At 24.8% G+C, this 20,625-nt stretch overlaps 7 protein-coding genes across 7 annotated transcripts; 3 read left to right on the top strand and 4 right to left on the bottom strand. All coding sequences in view use genetic code 6, as the record gives it.

Annotated features, from left to right (window-relative positions):
* Positions 1-51: 51 nt before the first annotated feature.
* On the top strand, positions 52-1,968 carry TTHERM_00463450 (serine hydroxymethyltransferase; the record flags this gene model as incomplete). The annotated part of the gene is made up of 6 exons (XM_001018842.3): positions 52-299; positions 390-690; positions 883-1,127; positions 1,177-1,307; positions 1,367-1,543; positions 1,607-1,968. 6 exons carry the CDS (start codon positions 52-54, stop codon positions 1,966-1,968), a joined length of 1,464 nt encoding a protein of 487 aa, XP_001018842.1.
* A 521-nt stretch (positions 1,969-2,489) lies between these two features.
* On the top strand, positions 2,490-5,550 carry TTHERM_00463440 (AAA family ATPase; the record flags this gene model as incomplete). Its single annotated transcript, XM_001018841.1, has 6 exons — positions 2,490-2,867; positions 2,923-3,482; positions 3,536-4,097; positions 4,463-4,748; positions 4,799-5,104; positions 5,156-5,550. The coding sequence occupies 6 exons, from the start codon at positions 2,490-2,492 to the stop codon at positions 5,548-5,550; spliced, it is 2,487 nt and encodes an 828-aa protein (XP_001018841.1).
* A 1,326-nt stretch (positions 5,551-6,876) lies between these two features.
* On the top strand, positions 6,877-7,872 carry TTHERM_000463439 (transmembrane protein, putative; the record flags this gene model as incomplete). The annotated part of the gene is made up of 1 exon (XM_012798291.1): positions 6,877-7,872. One exon carries the CDS (start codon positions 6,877-6,879, stop codon positions 7,870-7,872), a length of 996 nt encoding a protein of 331 aa, XP_012653745.1.
* A 1,605-nt stretch (positions 7,873-9,477) lies between these two features.
* TTHERM_000463438 (hypothetical protein) lies at positions 9,478-10,340 on the bottom strand (the record flags this gene model as incomplete). The annotated part of the gene is made up of 2 exons (XM_012798290.1): positions 9,478-9,506; positions 9,560-10,340. 2 exons carry the CDS (start codon positions 10,338-10,340, stop codon positions 9,478-9,480), a joined length of 810 nt encoding a protein of 269 aa, XP_012653744.1.
* A 1,462-nt stretch (positions 10,341-11,802) lies between these two features.
* Positions 11,803-13,291, bottom strand: TTHERM_00463430 (hypothetical protein; the record flags this gene model as incomplete). The annotated part of the gene is made up of 3 exons (XM_001018840.4): positions 11,803-12,397; positions 12,566-12,597; positions 12,656-13,291. 3 exons carry the CDS (start codon positions 13,289-13,291, stop codon positions 11,803-11,805), a joined length of 1,263 nt encoding a protein of 420 aa, XP_001018840.4.
* Positions 13,292-13,885: 594 nt separating this feature from the next.
* On the bottom strand, positions 13,886-17,114 carry TTHERM_00463420 (V-ATPase A subunit 9-2 isotype of the V0 sector; the record flags this gene model as incomplete). The annotated part of the gene is made up of 3 exons (XM_001018839.1): positions 13,886-14,993; positions 15,056-15,915; positions 16,503-17,114. 3 exons carry the CDS (start codon positions 17,112-17,114, stop codon positions 13,886-13,888), a joined length of 2,580 nt encoding a protein of 859 aa, XP_001018839.1.
* Positions 17,115-18,454: 1,340 nt separating this feature from the next.
* TTHERM_00463410 (transmembrane protein, putative) lies at positions 18,455-20,193 on the bottom strand. Its single transcript, XM_001018838.2, has 2 exons — positions 19,151-20,193; positions 18,455-19,067 (listed from the first exon to the last, which is right to left on the bottom strand). The coding sequence occupies exons 1-2, from the start codon at positions 20,126-20,128 to the stop codon at positions 18,510-18,512; spliced, it is 1,536 nt and encodes a 511-aa protein (XP_001018838.1). The 5' UTR covers positions 20,129-20,193; the 3' UTR covers positions 18,455-18,509.
* Between the last annotated feature and the right edge of the window lie 432 nt (positions 20,194-20,625).

Raw genomic sequence — 20,625 nt, 5'->3', positions numbered from 1 at the left:
GAAGGTTTAATCAAAATAAATCTAATAAGATATTTCAAATTTATATCATAAATGAAAAGTTTTCTATCTAAAATCCAAAAGTGCAAAAATTTAGTCAGCCAGAACTAATATAAAATTAGCGTCAATGCATAGAATTTGAACTAGGTCTTGTCTGAAAAAGATCCTGAAGTATTTGATATTATTCATAAAGAAGGTCGTAGATAAATTGAAGGTATTAATCTAATTGCATCAGAAAATCATTGCTCAAAAGCCGTTTTGGATGCTCTTGGCACATGCATGAACTAAAAATATAGCGAAGGGTAATCATTAATTCAGAAAAAATGCTCTTTCAAACTCATTTTGTCAAAAATTATTAATACATGAAAAATAATTTTATAATTTTAAAAAAGATTACCTGGAAAGAGATTCCAAGTAGGAAATTAACATATCGATGAGAACGAATTATTATGCTAACAAAGAGCTTTAGAAACATTTAGATTAAATCCTGAAGAATGGGGTGTCACAGTTCAACCCTACTCAGGAGCTATTTCTAATTTTATTGTTTACACAGGTTTGCTTTAGCCTCACGATAGAATCATGGGTCTTGATCTTCCTCATGGTGGTCACCTTTCTCATGGTTACCAAACAAGAGCTAGAAAAGTTTCTTATGTTTCTTCATTCTTCGAAGTTAATCCTTACCGCTTAAATGAAGTAAAACTTTCGCAATAAAATAGAATTTAAATCTATAAAGAAGATTATTATCCTATTTAGAAAAGTTTAATAAATAAATAGACTATATAATCTCAAATAGGATAAATCATATGAATAATAAATATTTTGGATTAATTAAAATTAAATGGTAGTTTGTTTGATAAATATAATATTTTTTAAATTATTATATAGAAAACAGGCTTAATTGATTATGATAGATTGGAAGAAAATGCTAAGATTTACAACCCTAAGGTTATTATTGCAGGAGCTAGTGCTTATGCTCGTTTGATAGATTACAAAAGAATTGCTTCAGTTGCTGAAGAATGTGGTGCTTATCTTTTAGCTGATATGGCTCACTTGTCTGGTCTTGTAGCTGCAAATGTTATTCCCTCTCCTTTCGATCACTGTGATTTAGTCTCAACCACTACCCACAAAAGGTATTCAAATAAATTTAAAAGTTAAAGTGTCTTAATCCATTTTATTTAGTTTAAGAGGTCCAAGAGGTGCTTTAGTCTTCTATAGAAGAGGAGTTAAAAAGGTAGATAAAAAGGGTAACAAAATTATGTATGACATAGAAAATAAAATTAACAAGGCTGTTTACCCTATGCTCCAAGGAGGTAAAACTGTTAAATAAGTATTATCAAATAAAATTTATCATTGATATTTAATTAAAAAGGTCCTCATTAACATTCTATTGCTGCTATCAGTTTAGCATTAAAGTAAGCTTAAACTCCCTAATACAAAGAATACCAAACTTAGGTTCTCTAGAACTCTAAGGCTATGGCAGAATCCCTTTTAAAAAGAAACTATACCTTGGTATCAGGAGGTACTGATAATCACTTAGTATTATTGGGTAAAAGATAATTTAATTCTATTGATTTCGATAAATAAATAAATAAATGAATATAATAAATAGACTTAAGAAGTAAAAATTTAGATGGCGCTAGAATGGAAACTCTTTTGGAATTAGTTAATATCTATGTCAATAAAAATACAGTTCCAGGTGATAAGAGTGCTCTTATTCCTAGTGGTTTGAGATTAGGAACACCTGCTTTAACAACAAGAGGCTTAGTAGAAAAGGATATTGACTAAGTTGTTGAATTTATTGACAGAGCTACTCATCTCGTTCCTTAAATTTCTAAATAAAGTGGAAGCAAAGTTGCTGAGTTTAAATCATGGATCTAAGCTAACAGCGAAAGTGTTCCTGAGCTTGTTTCTCTCAGAAATGAAGTTATTTAATTCTCTAAGTAATTCTAAGTCCCTGCTATCGACTGGTGATACTAAAAAAAAAACATATATGAAGTGTTGATTAATTTATTGCATATTTGTTCTTTGTTTTATTTCTTCTAAATAAATATTGATTTTTCAATATTAAAAAATATCAAATAAATAAATTTCGCTAAATAATTTTTTAGATATCATAACTAGAAGTAATTTATTAATTAATAAATTAACTAATTTTGTTTTTGGTTTAGTTTATCAAAAAGTAGAGCTATTGGATTTTATGAGTCTTATCCAATTAGATTACTTGTTTATTTATTTTGGAATTAGAAGAAAAGAAAAATAGAAAATTTGATTAAATCTATTGAAACAGAATTAGAAATATTAAATAAATAAATACGCTGATGATATATTTGCATGTATTTAATTCATTTATTCATATTCAAAATACGTAATATGCGAAATACCATTTAATAAAGATATAGCTCAAAAAAATTAATAAATTAAATAATTAATAGAATACTTCTGATTTCAAGATATTTAAATCATAGTTTTTAAAGAAAGAAATAAAGAAAAAAATGGAAACAAAATAGTTTAAGGTTAATATTTATTATGATGATGAGCTATTCACTTAGAATGATTTGACATTTAGTGAAAATAATCCAAGCTCAAAGAATATAGCATTTGTTAATGAGGAAGTTCTAAAAGAAAATAACATCAACTTCTTTTCATATTATTTGTTAAACAATAAAAAGTTAGTTTGTTTATTTGGATCATAAACTGTTAAAAAAGGCGATATTCATATTTCTCAAGCTGTTGGGTCAACTTTAAAATTACAGGAAGACTATGTCACTATTAATTTTAGCAAGCCAATTCCTACAAAGCAATTTGACAAAGATTCAAATTACAACTTTTTACCTAATGTTCCAGTTTGTCATAGGATTCTATTGTCGAATGTAATTATATGTAATGTGATAACTAAGTGTTCTTATTAATTTAAATAACAAATAGATTTGGAATAATAATAGCAATCTTTTTGATGTGAATATACTCACCGAATTGCTTTAAGAAGTGTTTTATGTTCAAGTAGGAGATGTTATTGCTTTAGATATTTCCAAAATAGAAGATTTGACTAAATTTAAGAACGATAAAAAGAAACTTTAAAAGCTTATAAAATATTCTCTTACACGTGATGGAGGAAAGCAAGAAAGCTCTACTATTTATGAAAACTCTAAAAAATTATTACTTGTTTAAGTAGAAAATATATTTGTAATAAACAGCACAACTAGAGATTTAGTGCCTTACTATTAGGATAAAGAATAATCTTAAGCATGCGGATTTATTGTAGATATTAAAAATAGAGAAACAGATATAAGACTAGATAGTCTCAGACATAATAAACCCCCAATTTATCCAGTTATATAGCAAGCTGAGTTGAGGAAATATAAAAAATACATTGAATAAGATATTTTATCAAATGAGTTTTATTCTTAAATTTTGAGTCGCATAGATAGATTGCTTAGATTTTCATTCAATCAGCATGTACCACTACTTATGATAGCACCTAAAGGGTAAGCAGTTATATTAACGTTTAAATAAAATAATATATCTTTTCTATTAAAAGCTCTGGTAAGAGATTGTTACTTAGACAAGTCTGTGAAAGGTATGGCATGAACTATATGGAAAAAGACGTTAAAAAACTAGGCAGTTTAAATTAAATAGAGAGATTGCTTCTTAAAGGAGTTAATATGAGGCCTTGCATGATTAATATTAGAAATTTAAGAAGCTTAGTGCATTTTGTTTAACATAAAACATAAGAAGAACCAGAAAAATTGATGGTTAAATATGTATAGGAGTTTATAAATAAATTTGAGCAACTAGAAAAGCAAATATGTTCTAACTTCAAATGTGTATTAGTATTTACTATGGAAAAATTCGACGAATCAAGCTTGATAGATAACAACTTAAAAAACATATTTACTGATTATTTAATTTTAGATAAAATCAAAGAAAAATCTATTTATGAATCAATAATTAAATACCATGCTACAAACGAAAAAGAAGCTGCATTCTTCGACTAAGCTTAACAAAAATCATTAGAAAACTTATTCAGAGTTTGTTTGGGAATACCAATTTTTACTTTTGAGAAAACTCTTAAAAAAGCCTTATTATCATCGCCAATAGAAGTAAATTCTTTCTTCCTTTGTTTCTTTCTTTCTTCCTTTCTTTGTTTCTTTGTTTCTTGCTTTCTTCTTTCTTTGTGTGAAAAATATCATTGAAAATTTGTTTAGCAAAAATGCCATTTTTATATTGATTTATTTTCTTTATATTTAAAAATTGTTGGAATGGTTTCAACTGAATATTTATGCTAACATATGCCAATGAAGTTTGTTTAATAAGAAAAACTTCCTTTCAAATAAAATTGAAAAAAAAATTAATATGTTTAAAAATAATAAGAAGAGTGTGATTGAAATATTTTAAGAATTAATTAAATTGTATTAAATACTTTTTAGTTGTTGTAAAATAATGTTTAATTTATTTAAAAAATTAGAAAGTATGTGATTCTTTAGTGTAATAGATTGAAAATTTAAGAAAAAGTAGTGATATAGAGAGCTTATCAATTCCAAATGTTAGATGGGAGGACGTCGGAGGTTTATAAGATGCTAAAAATGAAATTATCGATACTATTATGCTTCCTTAGCTTTATCCTTAAGTTTTTGATGAGTTTGTTAGACCCAGAACAGGTCTACTATTTTTTGGGCCACCAGGTACTGGTAAAACTCTTCTTGCTAAATGTATAGCAACAGAAACTAAAATGAACTTCCTTTCTGTCAAAGGTAAAATTTTAAATTATATAAAACATTCATAAATTTAAAGTAATAATTAGGTCCTGAACTACTAAATATGTACATTGGTGAAAGTGAGAAGAATGTCAGAGATATTTTTTCAAAAGCAAGAAGAAATTAACCTTGTGTAATATTTTTTGATGAGTTAGATGCTTTAGCACCAAATAGAGGAAATGGATCAGATTCTAGTTAAGTTATGGACAGAATTGTAGCATAATTCTTAACAGAATTAGATGATATTAATAAAGAAGGAACCAGCATTTTTGTTGTAGGAGCTACAAATCGTCCAGATCTTTTAGACTAAGGTTTACTTAGACCAGGAAGATTCGATAAATTAATTTATTTGGGTAAAATATGATTTTAACTGCAAAGCAAATTTAAATTAAATTATAAAAAAGGTATTAATACTGATGAAGATACAAGAACCAAAATTTTGCAGGCATAAACTAGAAAACTTAAGCTTGATCCTTCTGTTGACTTTAAATAATTGCTTGAAAACATTCCTAAAAATTTTACAGGTGCTGACTTTTATGGCTTAACAAGTCAAACAGTTTTAAAAGCAGCAAGAAGAAAAATTAAAGAAATTGAGGCAACTTATTAATAATTTAAACTGGAAAAAGGAGAAAAGTATTCATTTAACATGTTTTCAGAGGAAATTCAAACAAACTATAAAAATTTAACAGAAGTAACAATACAATTTTAAGATTTTGATGAAGCTTTAAAAAAGATAACTCCTTCAGTTTCTGAGTAAGAACTCAAAAAATACGAAGAGTTAAAGCAAAAATTCTAATGAAAAATAAAATTAAATAAATTAATTTTGTTTAAACAAAAACTAAAATTAAATTAAAATTGTAAGTAAAAATTTATCCAATTTTTAATTTGTAATGTACATGTTTATTTATTTTCTTTTTAATCATAAATAAACATTTTATCGTCACAGTATTCCTAAATAAAAAAATACTATAAATTCATATAAACCTATATAGATATTTACAAATTTGTTTCTAGAGTAAGAAAAATACATTTAGTAGAACAAAAAATGTTATATGAATATAGAATTTAATTTGGTAATAATTAATGAGGTCCGAGAAATCAAGAAGCTACACTAATTGAAATAAATACACAAAAATGTATTTTAAATTAAGGATTATCAATTATTTTAATTGTAGATAATAATTAAAAAAATGTGAAATAAAACTTTTTAGGTCAATTAGTTATAATTTATTAATTCTTAACAACAATATACTATTAATATAAAAATGGTTATTTTATTGATATTTTTCAATAACTTGGTTAAAAATAAATAATATACTCGTTTAATTGGATTAAATTTTATTTTAATTATTTTAATATATCTTTAACTTATGAAATCAACTCTATATTATAGAACAGAGTGAATTATAAGCACTTTAGTATGCTTGAAGAGAGTTGACTATTAACTCTGTTTGCCCACAATCTTTACCGTCTATGGATAGCAAGTAATTATTTTAAGTCTCTATTTTTTTTTCATCAATGAATAGACCTCTATTATTATAGGAGCTGGCATTTTATAGTTTTTATAGATTTTATGTTTTTTAAGGGATGGATATCTTTTTAATTTACTAAATAGGAATGCTTTTATCTAATTGCAATTTGCTATCAATTGTAAATTGTGATGTATATTTATCAGTGCTAGTTTCGAAGCAATTCAATCTGCTTGATTATTGAGGAGATTAAATTTATTAGTAACAACTAAAATTATTATTTATATGTGTTAACTTTTGGTTTCCTTTCTCTTTAAAAAACTCAATTTTATTTTCTTATTTATTAAGCTTCATAATTCTGTATATGTAACCTAAGTTCATTGCATCTTTAATACTCATGCTAGTAGGATCAAATATCTTTTTCTTGAGAATAATTTAATTATTAAATCTAACATAAACAGGAATTCCAATCTGCAAATCGATGGGATTACATAAGGATTTTTATTTTGAGAAATCTCTATGAGGACTAACTATTTGGGAAATATTGCTTCTCGCTGAAGTTATTTTGTTTACTGATTAATAGTTTTAAATTGAATCCAAAAATTGAATGCTATTTTCGTTACTTCCTTCATAAATTGAAGTTTCCTTTGATAACAATGGGCTTTTACACTAGGGACTTTTTGATGCAAATGCCCTGCTTTGATTTGAGTAAAGAAGCATAGATTTTTAAGAAGACCCAGCTAATTTTTATGTTTACTCTGATGTGTTAGCAGCTTAGAGAAGGCTATTTAATTTTCTATGAGTCGCATTTTTATTCATTTATTTTGTATCTTTTGATTAGTTAACTCTTTAGATATTAAAATTTTCTTTATCTATTGTTAATTATGATTGCTCTTAAGACTAATTAATAGGGTAGTATTGTTCTCTTGATAACATTGAATAGTTTTTCGTTTTTTCATTTAAAATGTTTTTATTATCTATTAAAGGTTCTCTTTTTTGTATTAAACTCTTGCTTTAATTTGTATTATATGAAATGTTTTCTATATTGCTAAAAGAAAATTTTGCAAAATCATCACGATCGATTTAATTAAGTTGATCTTAATTCTTGTTAAAAGTGGAATTAATTTATGTTACATTAAGATTTTGCTACTCTTATTCTATTGTGGAACAGCTTTAAGTGTTGGATAAAACATTTGAATTATCTTTAACTTATAACTCTTATTCATTAATCTATATTTTAACTACTCCGAACTTAGACTTTTAAAATAGATCACTTTTATTGTTTCCAGCTTTATTTTTTTAATCTTACAACTAAAATTGTTCCAATTAGCTTTGATATTAGTTTCGTTGGCTGGTGGGTGCTTGATAGAAGTAGTAGTTTTATTAAATTTAGCTTTAATTAGGCTATTTCTAACTATTATGTTCATACATAGTATTATTTCTTGCTCTTTCTTGTTCAAATTAATCATGCAGATTTCTCTTTATAATCACAGGGCTCTGGCTTTTTTAAGATTTCTTCTGAATTTAATATTCCAAAGAAGAATTTTTTTATGATTAATTTTGGTATTAATATTGTGAGTTTTATGAACTTAAGTTTGTATTCAATTTATGGTGAGAATCAGGTGATTTTAGAATATTTTTTATTTTCCTGATTGATGAATTTTGTGAAAGGTCGCTTTTATTATTTAAAAATTAACTGATATTTATTGTGTTATTTTTTTAATTTAAGTTTTTGTTATATGAATAATTAGTTTTTAAAGTAGAGTACTTTTGATCTTAGCTTGTGTTTATTCTATGAATTTCATTTAACGATGTTTAATTTTATGAAGTATTAAAACTCATATTTTAGTAGATTGTCACACTACTGCAATTGCTTGATTATAGATTGCTATATTAGCTGCAAGGAGTACAATAGACAACTGTACCCGATTCAGTGTTTGAATCTTAAGCTTTTTTATTAAACTGTGACTCATTTTGGATTTGCTAATTACTGAGCTAAAAAATATTGTTAGGCTAGACACTGTTACAGCTACTGTCTATTGAAATTTATTTTTTATGCAAAGAGACCGAATTTTATCTGTGAGGATAAAAAGAAAAGCTATTCATTTAATCTTATTCTTGTTAATTTTGAGTTTGATTTAGAGAGCATTAAAAACTTTGTTTAGTTGGTGAGCTGTATTGTTGTATTATTTTTTATACTTTATTTTCTATTAAGTTTGAGTATTGTTTTGATGGACTTGCTTTACTTTCAAGTTGATTAATATGGATATTTTAATTAGAATTTATTTTAGGAAGACTAGGTTAATTACAAATTTACTTTTGATCTTTAACTTTAGATGCTTACTTTAATAAAAAGCTGTTATCTAAGTTGTTATAAGAATTTAAAGAAATTTTTGAAGCATTCGATGCATGATTGATTTTACTTTTGCTATTTTGAGAATTAAAAGATGAAAAAAGTGTACTTCTAAAGTCAGATTTTTCAGTTTTTAAGCATGAATATTCTTTATTAAAGTAGTTTTCATAATCTTGGCAAAGCAAGTTGACTTCTCCAAAAAGTTAATATATGACTCTGTCCCTTTCTTCTGTGTTAATTTTAGATTGCCCATAAGAATTTATGCTGAAATATGATGATTACTGATGATTTTGGATCATCTCAAATTTAAACTTGATTAATTTTAATGTTCTGTAGATACTTGAAGCCAAAAATTTCTCTTTTTGATTAACACGCTTTATATCTTTCTAAATAGTTTCTTCAAAAATTAAAATATTTTTTTCTCTCAAAATGTCAAGATATTTTATTTATTCTCCAATTTAAATGCATTGAGCTTTTATTTTTTCAAAAATGTATTCTTATTTATATTCAATACTTTTAAAATCTTAAGAATTCTCAAAATATGTCTAAAACATAGAACAGTTCTGGCTATGAGGAGATTTATCTTTTGACATATTTTTATGGTTACTAGTAGATCTACTTTAATTTAAGCTTCTTTCTATTGTACTATTTTGAAAATTATTCTTTCTATAGGTTTCAAATTGATAACTTTCTTAATTCTGAGTACTTAAGTCGAACTGGCTTTTCTTTTCTAAAATAAAATATATGTTTAGTAATTAATTCAAATAATGGTATTATTTTATTCATTTCAAACTATTGTTTTTTATTAGAATTCTTTTATAATGCATTTATATAAAATATCCTTATTATTAATGAAGGGTACAAAAAATTTACAAAATTATTTTTTATGGAAAAAAGTAAATTATCATTTATAAAACATGGAATGATTATATTCTAAATAAAAGTATGAAAGTCCCCCCTGATTTTTTTTAAATGGATTAAGTTACTTTGATTTTGAAGAGAATTTTTCCTATCGTTAATGACAAGTTTGATATCGTCTAAAATATCAGCTTTACTTTTTGTTTAAGTTTAGCTAGAGTTACTGTATTTGGAATATTTGCTTATTAAAGATTCTTCTTTTTATTAGTTGGTATTGAGTTTTTACTTTAAAAGCAAGGCTTTATCTTCTAATGAGTAAATTTTTTGAGTAAATTTTTCAATGTTAAGTTATAGTTGAGGCAAATCATGAACACTTGTTAAAACTTAAGAATACATTCCAGACTCTAACTTTTGTTTAAAAGTGGTTTGCAGTAATTTAAATAAAACAGATATGTCTAAATTATTTTAGTTTTCCAGAACTAGCATGCACAAGTTACTAGAATTGTTTTTAAAATTCTCTACAAAATCTTTCACTTTTGGAAAGTTAAAAAAAACATTTTCCTAAGACTAAGTTATAAACTGCTACTTTCCTTTGGTAATTTTATTCATTTTTTACTGTCTCTCCAAAAATAGCTTTTACTAAAACTCTAATATAGGATTTTCATTAAATATTTTAATTAAATGTTTATTAGATGCGTCATATATATTTAAAAGACAGTCATAAACAGAAAAGCACCCTTTTTATTTTTCTTCTAATAATTGCTCTATTTCTTAGATGAAAAAGCTCTAAATAACAATTATAGCTTAAATGACATCTTCACTTTTCTTTTTATCCATTATATCTATAATGAACTCAAAATCAAATAAATTAGGAATGTGCTAATCAGTAAATATGAATCCGTCTTTCATAAGAACTAATTCCTATTTTACCTATTCATTTATAAAAAATTTATATGATTTTAATTCAAATTTCATTGATAATTCTTTAATTTAAAATTAATTTTTGAATTTTTAAAAAGTAAATAAAAAGTAATTAATTAATTACTTGTACTAACTTGTTATACTGGTCTTATATCTATTTAGATTCTACTTATTAATTATGTATGTCTCTAAGTAATTAACTTATTTATTCCTTTATTTAATTATATTGCTACTAAAAGAATTAAACTATGTTCTAGTATCTATTTATTTGTTAATTTCTATTAAAACTTTAAAAATTCTACTTGTTAAATGATTTAGTAGAATTTTAAAGCAGCTTTATTTTATGTTCTAAAATTTCTATTTCATTTGTATATTCCATCTCTCTCGCTTATAGACTAAGCTCATCTTCTTACATCAGAGCCTTTTATTCCAGAATTGCTGAGAGTTCGTTTATGCATTCATTAAGTATTTAAAGAAGTTCTTGCAGTTCACTTAGCTACTCATCAGCTTATTCACAGTATTTGCTTTACTCTTTATTAACAGAAGGAGTTAATAAATTTTTTTTGTCTTAATCTTTAGCATTCAAGCTCGTTTCATCAAGTTACTAGAAAATACTGCACTCTTGTGGAAACGTTCTATCATTATCATTAACTAATTCTTCATTACTTTTGATAAAATTACTACTGCTTTATTAATTTTTGCTTTGCTTTATAATTAGAAATCTAACTGCGTGCATGAATACTTCGACCTTATCTTTGAACTCTCTAATACTTCTTTTCTTTTTGATTTAATTCCTTTATTGTATATCTTATTAGAATTAAAGAAGCTCTTTTTTTATCATTTAAAGGTCCAGCTTTTCTTACTCAATGCAGTTTTATTCTTCACTCTTATCATACAATAAATGAGTCTTAGCTCTCTCTTCGTTTGAAAAGGCTCTCTAACTTTTTACAAATGTTTTTTCAGAGGACGTCCTATTTACCTAGCTCAAAGATCCCTTCCTATGTCTATTTATATATTTCTAGTTATACATGATTATGTCTCAGATTTTGGGTATGTTTTTTTTTTGTAAATTAATTAAAAGAATCTTATTAAAAAAAAGATCAAACAAACAAATATTGATTCAAGTATATTTATTTATTCATTTTTCTGTTAATAATTATCATTCAAATTTTTATTGATTTTTTTTTAAATTATAAAGCATGTAACAGAAATAAGCAAAATAATCAAATAAGAAAAAATTGATATTCTATTTTTTTTTTTTTTGAATAAAGAACACATTTTGTTAAATTTGAATTCAATTAATTGAAAAATATGTTTAGAAGAATTTTAATTTTTTAAAGGCTTAAAATATTTTATTAAGTAAAATAAAATTGATTTGTTAAAGATTATGGAAATATAAAAATAGCAATTTAAATATTTAGTTGAAATTGAAAGGTTTATTTTTTAAAAATCAAGAAGAACTTAATAGAGTAATTTAATGGCAAGGGGAAGGCCCAGAAAATGCAAATTCTGTTTTAAATGTAACTTAGAACCTCCATCTTTGTCCTTTAATCGAAGTCCAAAGAGAAGTCATCATGTTTTTTTCATCAGTAAAATAAAAAGTATCTTTGTCGAAATCTAAAACAACTTTTATTATGTTATTGTTATTCTGCTAAGGCTAATTACTGTTATATTCCATTACGAATTTTCTTTCTATTGAATTTATTTTCCTCATTTGGCAGCTTGTTCTGTCACAGAAGATGCAGCTGTACGGATTTGCCTAATCAAAAATTTTTTATCCTTCTTAATCTTTAACTAATCCAATAATTAAGTGGCATTAAGGTTAGAATCCAATTTTATCAAATTGTATTTCGAATTCATGTCTACCAAATTCAAAAGTATTTGTAGACAATAAGCTTTGATCACCGTTACCACACCCTTCAAAAGTTACCCCAATCATTTTTTCAATCAAGTTTTATGAATTTTCGAACTTGCTCTTTTTAAAGCCCCACACTAAATGAGCAGGTAACACAGAATCCCTTCTTATATAAGAAACTAAATTATCCCTAATTAAATAGAATAATAAATGTAAATAATCTAATACTCATAAGCTTAATATTTTTTTTATAATTCTTTTAATAATATCAAATTTAAAAACTTTCTTTCATTTAAACAAGATAATCATTTGATAAATTTATATGCTTTTTACTAAAATATTAATAAAATTTTTATACCTCATCTTTTTGATTTCTAAATTAATGAATTCCTTTTAGAATGATTTAAAAATAAAATGATTAAAATAAATTATTTTATTTGAATTTTACATGATGTTGTTAAATTATTGAAGGGATCATTTCCTAATTTAAATTCTTTTATGAAGATTGCCTTATATCTTATTAGTTTTTTTGCGATTATGTGAGCCATATTAACAATCTTGTATTGAATTTGTAATCATCATTGTCTTTTACATATTATTCGATATAATCGCGCAACTCATCTATTGAAAATGTTTGTGATTGTGTATATTAGAATTCGCTAATAGATTTTTATGTGTTGAATTATTCCTTCTTAAAGAAAGACTCAAGTTCTTTTTATATTTCGTCAATTTAAAACAAAATATCTTATTTTAAGCTGCCCATTAGATTTTAAATAATTTCATGTATGGTGGAAGTTTGCTATGAAATCAGAGCTTGCTAAGTTAAACATTTTTTAACTTTCCTCTCTTCTGCAAATGCTGGATAGTTCTCAATTTGTGAAGGGTCTTTATTGCTAATTATATCTTCTAAGCTAACAAGAAAACTTCCATGCTCCGAAGAGTGCTTTAAAGCACATTTTGAGCAATAGAATCTTCTACTTTTACAGCTTTCTTAGAGACAAATAAACTGTATTGTGTTATTTTCATGTGTTGGCTCTTAACACTTAATTTGTGTAATCAGAGTTGGTTGTCTATACCTATTCATTTTTATATCTAATAATAAAATATATTGCAAATAATTAGTTTTTAATTTATTATCAAAAGATATTTATTTATTTTTATCACCACCAATTAATTAATTAGTTGGATATATTTTATTAATTTGATGGCTAATCTTTAATATCAATTATTATAAATACATCTTACTATTTATTTATTCAAACCACAATTAAATATGTAAATTTTTAGTTGAGTAAATTACTTTAAGCCAATTTATTTATTGATTGATTGAGAAGATCAAAAAACATGCACGATTCAATTTACACTTTTAAAATGAAAATTCAATTAAAACATTAGAAGAATACTCTAAATATTCTGTATAAATAAATGAAGTACTTGATTGATTGAGCAATTTACCAAATATTATAAATAATTTTTTGCAATTAAGTTTTATAAAAAAATAATTTTATTCCATGTACAGTCAGTCAGTAATTCTAGTCTCGTTAAAATCACAAAATTCAAAAAAAAAAAAAGTTTATTTCTTTTTGTTTTGTTTATTGAGACAAATTCTGAAAAATATTAAATAAAAGAGTGTATAAAAATTAGAAATAATTTTCGTTCGTTCTCATTTTAACTATTTTCAATATCTCTTTTCTACAGCAGCAACAGATAAAACGTTGTTTACTGAGAAGGGCTTGAAAAGGTATCCATCTGCTTTGTAGAATTTTGATTAAAATTCTACCCAATGAAGTCTCAATGTGTGGAGGAAACATTCCATAACGTCCATACACATTAATACAGCAAATGTAATCATTGCAAAAACTATAAATCCAACTAAAATTCCAATTGTGCTGCCGGATTCGATTTGACCCTTAAGAGTTTTTTCAAAGAAGACTTCAGCCAATTGAGAGTGAGCAAGAGACAAAGCCCAAAGTCTGAGATAACTTGCTGTGTGAGAAATAGAACCTAAAACGAATTCAATGGTTTCGATAACTTAGTGCACAAACTCTTCACTAAATTCGTGTGGTTTTTCGTTTTTATGTAACTTGAGGCCTTTTTCAATAAAATTGTCTGCTTATCTTCTATTTTCTTCGATATCATCTTAGAAGGGAACAAATCCTTCGGCATTTTAGTGTTATTAATGAGAATTGTGCTACATTTAATGAATAATTGGCTTAGCTAAAAGCATAATAGGAACAGAAATAAGGGCAGCAATTAACAAGTAAGGTTGATCAACACCTTGACCTTTATAAAGCTCTTATTGATGACCTACTCCACCACCAGAAAGACCTAAATCAAGCATGTAGGTCAAAATAGAAGGAGCTTTTGATGTATTTTGTGAGTAATCAGTCATCCATTTCATAAAAATCAAGAAAACCATGTAACCAAAAGTGCAACACATAAAAACTACTTAAGGAATAAATTCAAAGAAGAAATCAACAAATGAAATGTTATTAATAGCATTAAGACCTTTCAAGAAAATACCAATAAGCATCTAGAAGACACCAAATACAACACTGGTTTTCATCTTAAGTGAGTTGTATACTGATAATTTATTTTTAGCAACACCCCAAACTGGATCAATACCAAAAGGGTAAACGCACTGCTTAGATGTTTTATGAGTAAGAACAACATTTTTATCAGCCAACAAGTAGCAACTACCAAATAGATTCAAAGGAAGACTCATGAAATCATTGTATATTAAACCATTGTAAAGAGCAAATAGTCCCATTAAAGTAATTAAGTATCTTAATTTTATTTAATATAAAAGATAAGTAAATATTAGATAGATAAATTAGCTTTATTTTACCTTGCTTAAACAAGACCGTCCATAGCTGAAGGTCTCTTTGGGTCTATTTTGCAACTCATCAAATAAAGTCCGATAGTGAATAAAAGAGCACCATGACCAATATCACCAAACATCATACCGAACAAATAAGGGAATGTGGAGATAGCAAAGAGAGCAGGATTTATTTCTCTATATCTAGGAATACCATAAGTATTGACTATTTCTTAGAAAGGGATAGTAAAATCATTGCTTTTAAATTTAGTAGGTGGGTCAATTGTATAATTTGACAGTTTATAAAGTTAGGCAACTTAAACAGAGTTTGACTTTTTTTGTGTTAATTACTCAACTCTTCTTTGTACAATGCCTTCGTCTTCCTCTGGAACCCAAATTAATCCTTTGCAGAATGTTTGGCTGCTTTAAACTAAGTAATTTAAATTATGTTAAATTGTTTTTTCTTTATGCAAGAAGAGACGCACATATTCTATGTAGCTGCAAACGTCAACAACTTGATCCCCACTCTATAGCTTAATTGACTTTTGGTAGAAGTCGAAGTACTCATTAATACTCTTTTCAGAAAGTTGAACAGTTAAATTCTAATTTCTAATCTATTCTTCAGTTTCTTTTAAATCTTTTGAGATATTAGAATATTGAATATTGAAAACATCAGCATGGAAGCCTTCGCAAATTCTTCTAAGCTTTCTATCAAGTGAGCTGTTTTGGCCTGAAGCATAAGCCAAAATAAAAATTGTCTTTTAAACTGAATTGTAAGGATCAGTTAATTCTGAAGTATCATGATCTCTCTATCCCTTAATATTCAATAGCTTATACCCATCTCTCTGCATTGATTTATCAATTTATTTGAAATGTTTCCAGATATTACCCTTTTATATAAAATAAATAAAATTTCATTAATCTTATATTATAAATTAATAAAATGTCATTAATCTCCTTTTATAAGTAAATATTATGTCATAAATCTCCTTTTATTAAATTCCTACTAATAATTAATTTTTTATGCCTATTTTATTTGTTAAACTTTTTGGATTAAAATGCTTGTCTTAATTGCTAAAATAAATAGACAGCTTTTTGGCTTGAAAAAGTTAAATTTGGTAATTTGGATTTAATATCTTTTAATCAACTTTTCAAATTTTTTCAGATTAATTGTTGAATTTATTTGAATTCAATTTATTATAAATTGCAGTTTTTAACATAAATAAGATTTTTGTATGCTTTATTTTAAATTTGTGATGAAATCCTATGAATTAAAAATCAGTTTTTGAAAAAAATCAAACAAAGACTATCTATCTATCTTTGAATTTATTTGTTTATTTATCTGATAAAGCTAATCTATCAAAATTGTATTGCCTGATAGAGAAATAGATTAAACTAAAAATACTATTATATCCAATAAAATTAAAAATTGAAACATCTATTTTCAAAATTTAAAAAATATAAAATTTATTCTTACACGAGAAACTCTAAAAGCACTCTTGTGAAATCTGACTTCATCATCTGCATTTATAACGCCTGCTAAAAAGTTAAGAGAAACTCTGTCAGGATTAGGAATTTGATTATCTTGATTCAGTTGGTTAACATTAAGAACTCTAGAAGCCTCAGTTAAAACATGCTTTTTTTCGACTAGCTAATTACGATAAGTGATAACAGAATTGAAGTTATGAATTAACTATTCTAAAAATTTGTGTTTTTAATTTATTTCGTTTTCAATTTATAAAAAGTATGCCTATTCATTGATGCGTCTGGACTCAACATCTTTCTTTAAATATTCATGGAAAGAAGCGAGATCTCCGCAGTAATCAATATTTACTTAGTTATTAGACTTTATAACTTGATTGTAGAAATTATAAAACTTTTGCATTTCATTTTCTATCCACAATAGCTTTTATAGAGACTCATCACATCTACGAACTTGTTAATAGAAAGGTCTATTAAACTAAGGAACATCTTCTTCGCAATCTACAAAATGCACCTTGTCTAGAGTTCCAAGATCATTCAATACCTCCCATGCGCTTTCTCTTGGCATGAGCAAGCAGTGCAAAGACATTTTTTCACTTCTTAACATTTTGCTGGTCAACTATCTTGAAGGTTTTAACTTTTTCAATTGGTAGTTTAGTAGCTACTATTTATTTTTTATTGCTTTTGAGTTTGCTTTTATTTTTTCAATTCTTTTCTTTCTTTCTTTATTTCTTTTTAGATTTATTCAGAAAATTTTGTGCACTAAATCAGTGGATTTACAAAATAAAAATTTTGTTTAATCTTAAATCTTTTTTTAGTGGTATTTTCCCCCATATCTTTAAGTATGTGTGATATATATAGATCTCTTAGATATTCTTATTTCAAGGAATCTCAATAACTTTATGCATATATTGATTCATATAAGGCGCTTCTTAAAAAAAAATATGTTAACAACAATCAGATTGAATTTGATATTCAAAAAATTCCAATACAAACAATCTATTTATATCTGTTTGTCTCTATCTTTCTATTATTTCATAAAAATTTTATAAATTGTTGGTATCTATTAGCCCCAAAATAAAAGACGAAAATTAAAATATCTTTCTCCCCAAGTAAATAAGAAATAAATTTTTTGTTTTAAATGTGAATTTTGAACGAAAGAAGTATTTACTCTGCTATTCAATATTACGCATCATAGATATCCTTGATAAAATTGTGTCATTTTTAGCAACAAAAAAATATCTTTCATAAAAATAATTTAAAAATAATCAGTAAATAAATTCTCTCCTCTTGTAATAAACTAACGAAAATATTTCCTTTTTCAACAACTAAATTAACTGAATATTTTCTTTGTTTAAACATGGATATTTTTTATTTGTTTTTTTATTAAATCAGTAATATTTAGTTATTTCTTTTTTGTAAGCTAAGTAAATCTAAAAATAATTCCAAATCAACAAATTTATGTATTAAATAATTTATCAATTAAAATTATTTTTAAATATTAAAAAATACTAAAAGGCAATCTTCTATTTTTTCTAAAAAAAAAAAACAATAAAAAATTTTTGAGGTGTAACATAATTATATGAAGCATGTATTAAATTGTTAAATTATAATAGTTAATACATATTCGAAAATTTATTTTCAATTTTTAAAAATTAAGAAAATTTCTGCTTTTTTAAAATTTCAAATAATTGCATTAACATATTGATGAGTTAATATATGAATGAAATTTTATGGGAAATAAATAATTTATTTATTTAAAGTAAATAAAATTTGGATATAAGCAATATTTCATAAATTAAATAAATAAGTTTTTTTATTTTTTAAAATTAAAAGAATTTTTTATTTTAAATGAAATTTTTCATTTGAAAAAAGTTTAAATAAACACTTTTAGATAGTTTATTTTAAATTAAGTAAATGAATTATTAATTTGGAAATAATAATAAGATATTTTAATTTATTTTTTAAAGTTAACATCATAAATAAACATGAATAGAAACTATCACTATATTAGACGATTACGAGTATTTTCATTAAGAATAAATTTGGTTTTTAAGCTAAACCTAACTAGAGTCATGAGAAGAGCTTAAAGTAATATGAAAATATTAAAGACAAGTAAAGCACCAGAATCAGATTCTAAAAAAAAATCACCTTGAAAACATGAATTAGAATTATTTAAGTAGTGAGCTTTATAATAGTCATTTTGTATCTCTTAAATATTTTAAAATTAGTTACCATTTAATGAATAATCGTGAGCACTTAAATAATCATATGCAGAAAATGGAATTTAAAGCCACAAAAAATAAATAGCAATGCCCATTAAACCTAATTAAAAATAGGTGAATATGAATTTGTAAAGAACAGTTATATATAATTGTATATTCAAGTGCTTATTAGTTAAGATCTGGTCTAACTTAAAATCTTTATTTTCTGTGAGATTTTTTTCCATTTTTTCGAGATATTATATAGCTTATTTTTGTTTGTAAGATAAAAACTGCTTTGTTTGTTATGAAGTGGGGAATTGCCCTATTTTTTTAGTCAACTCTTCATTTAATTTTTACTAAATTAATTAAAAATAAATTGTAAATTTATATTTTAAAAATCTTAAAAAAAAATAAATAAATAAATGAGTTAGTTAGTTACTTCGTTGTAATACTTTGTGTAGTATTTGTTATAGAGTGACATTAATCTTTTCTTTTTAAATATTTTTTGATTGGAAAAAGAGCTGTTCAATGTTTGTGATATATAGAATGAAGCTAAGTATCTGCCAATTAATATAAGAGGACATTTTTATAAATATTCAATAATATAATGGCCTTAAACCAGCATGAGTGCAAACAAAAATATCTAAGCAGTCAAAAATATAATAGAAAAACAGAAAGAGCGATAAATGCAACTCTAGATGTAAGTCTTAATCTAATTTTCTTATTATCTCAAATAAATTAACAGCAAAATACCCTATCCAGTTATTATACTTCCATATAAAAACATTGTAAAATTAAGCAAAAAATGCAAAAACATCAAAGCGAGAGCTTAAAGAATAAATTGATAATATTCTTCTTACTCTTTTTGAGTATCTTTAATAAGAGTAAGACTATAAATAAGAGGAACTGTCAATATATTTGAGAAGTAAGTTGTGAAGAATAAAATTTTGCCAATTTAAATACTATTACACCAACTTTATTGCTGCTAATCATTATTATTGTTATCATTGTTATCTTATTACTCATTTTATCTTATTAATTATTCACTCAATTCGCCAGCTGAAGATAGCTGATCTCTGTTAATTTTGCTGTTCTACTAAGCAAAGCAACTTTACCCTGTATCTGGGTACTTAGTGTATATTTAATCCTCTTCATTGCTTTCATTTTCACTATCTTAACTAGAGTCTTCATTTTCTTATTGTACTTAATTGGAAGATTTGGGATCTAAAAATCTAAATATTGAATCTTGATACATTTAATTTAAATGAATCTTCAAATAATTGTATTTCTTGTGCGAATATTTCTTTTTAATGTAGCGCCATGTCAAAAAGTATTAATAAACTTCTATAATAACCCCTAATGCAAGAGGTAGAGAAACTACACACCATGCTAGAGCTATATTTCTGTTATCAGGCATTTCAATATTTTGTATTTTTTAGAATTAATTGCTTATCTAAAATAAATATTATTTGTTAAGTAAAAAACAAACAATTAAATTGATATATAATAGAAATTTAAAAAGTTAAAGAAAGATTCAACAATTTTTTATTTTTAATTTCTCCTATAAACAAAAAATTATAAATTTAAATAGAATTAAGTTTCTTTAAAATGGCTATTAAACTAACTTTTATAATCTATTTTAAAATACTTTTTAACAATATTTATAACAAATTTATTTTTCTTAAACTGTAATTGATTGGTTGATTAATTTATTTATTTATTAATTAATTAGATTGCAAATCTTATTTTAATGGTAAATCTTAAGTTTTCTAAAATAAATATTTTGAAAAAAAGTTATTACAAACAAACAAATAAACATAAGAATTTAAAAAGTTAATTAAACATGAAGATTTTTTTGTTAATTTCTTTTAAACATTTTATTTACTTTTTAAGTTTTTTAATAAATATTAATTA

The sequence above is a fragment of the Tetrahymena thermophila genome, assembly GCF_000189635.1.
Source record: "Tetrahymena thermophila SB210 genomic scaffold scf_8254593, whole genome shotgun sequence".
In the NCBI taxonomy this organism is placed as follows: Eukaryota; Ciliophora; class Oligohymenophorea; order Hymenostomatida; family Tetrahymenidae; genus Tetrahymena; species Tetrahymena thermophila.
Note: the sequence above shows the minus strand (reverse complement) of the source record. Positions and strands in the feature narration are given on the sequence as shown.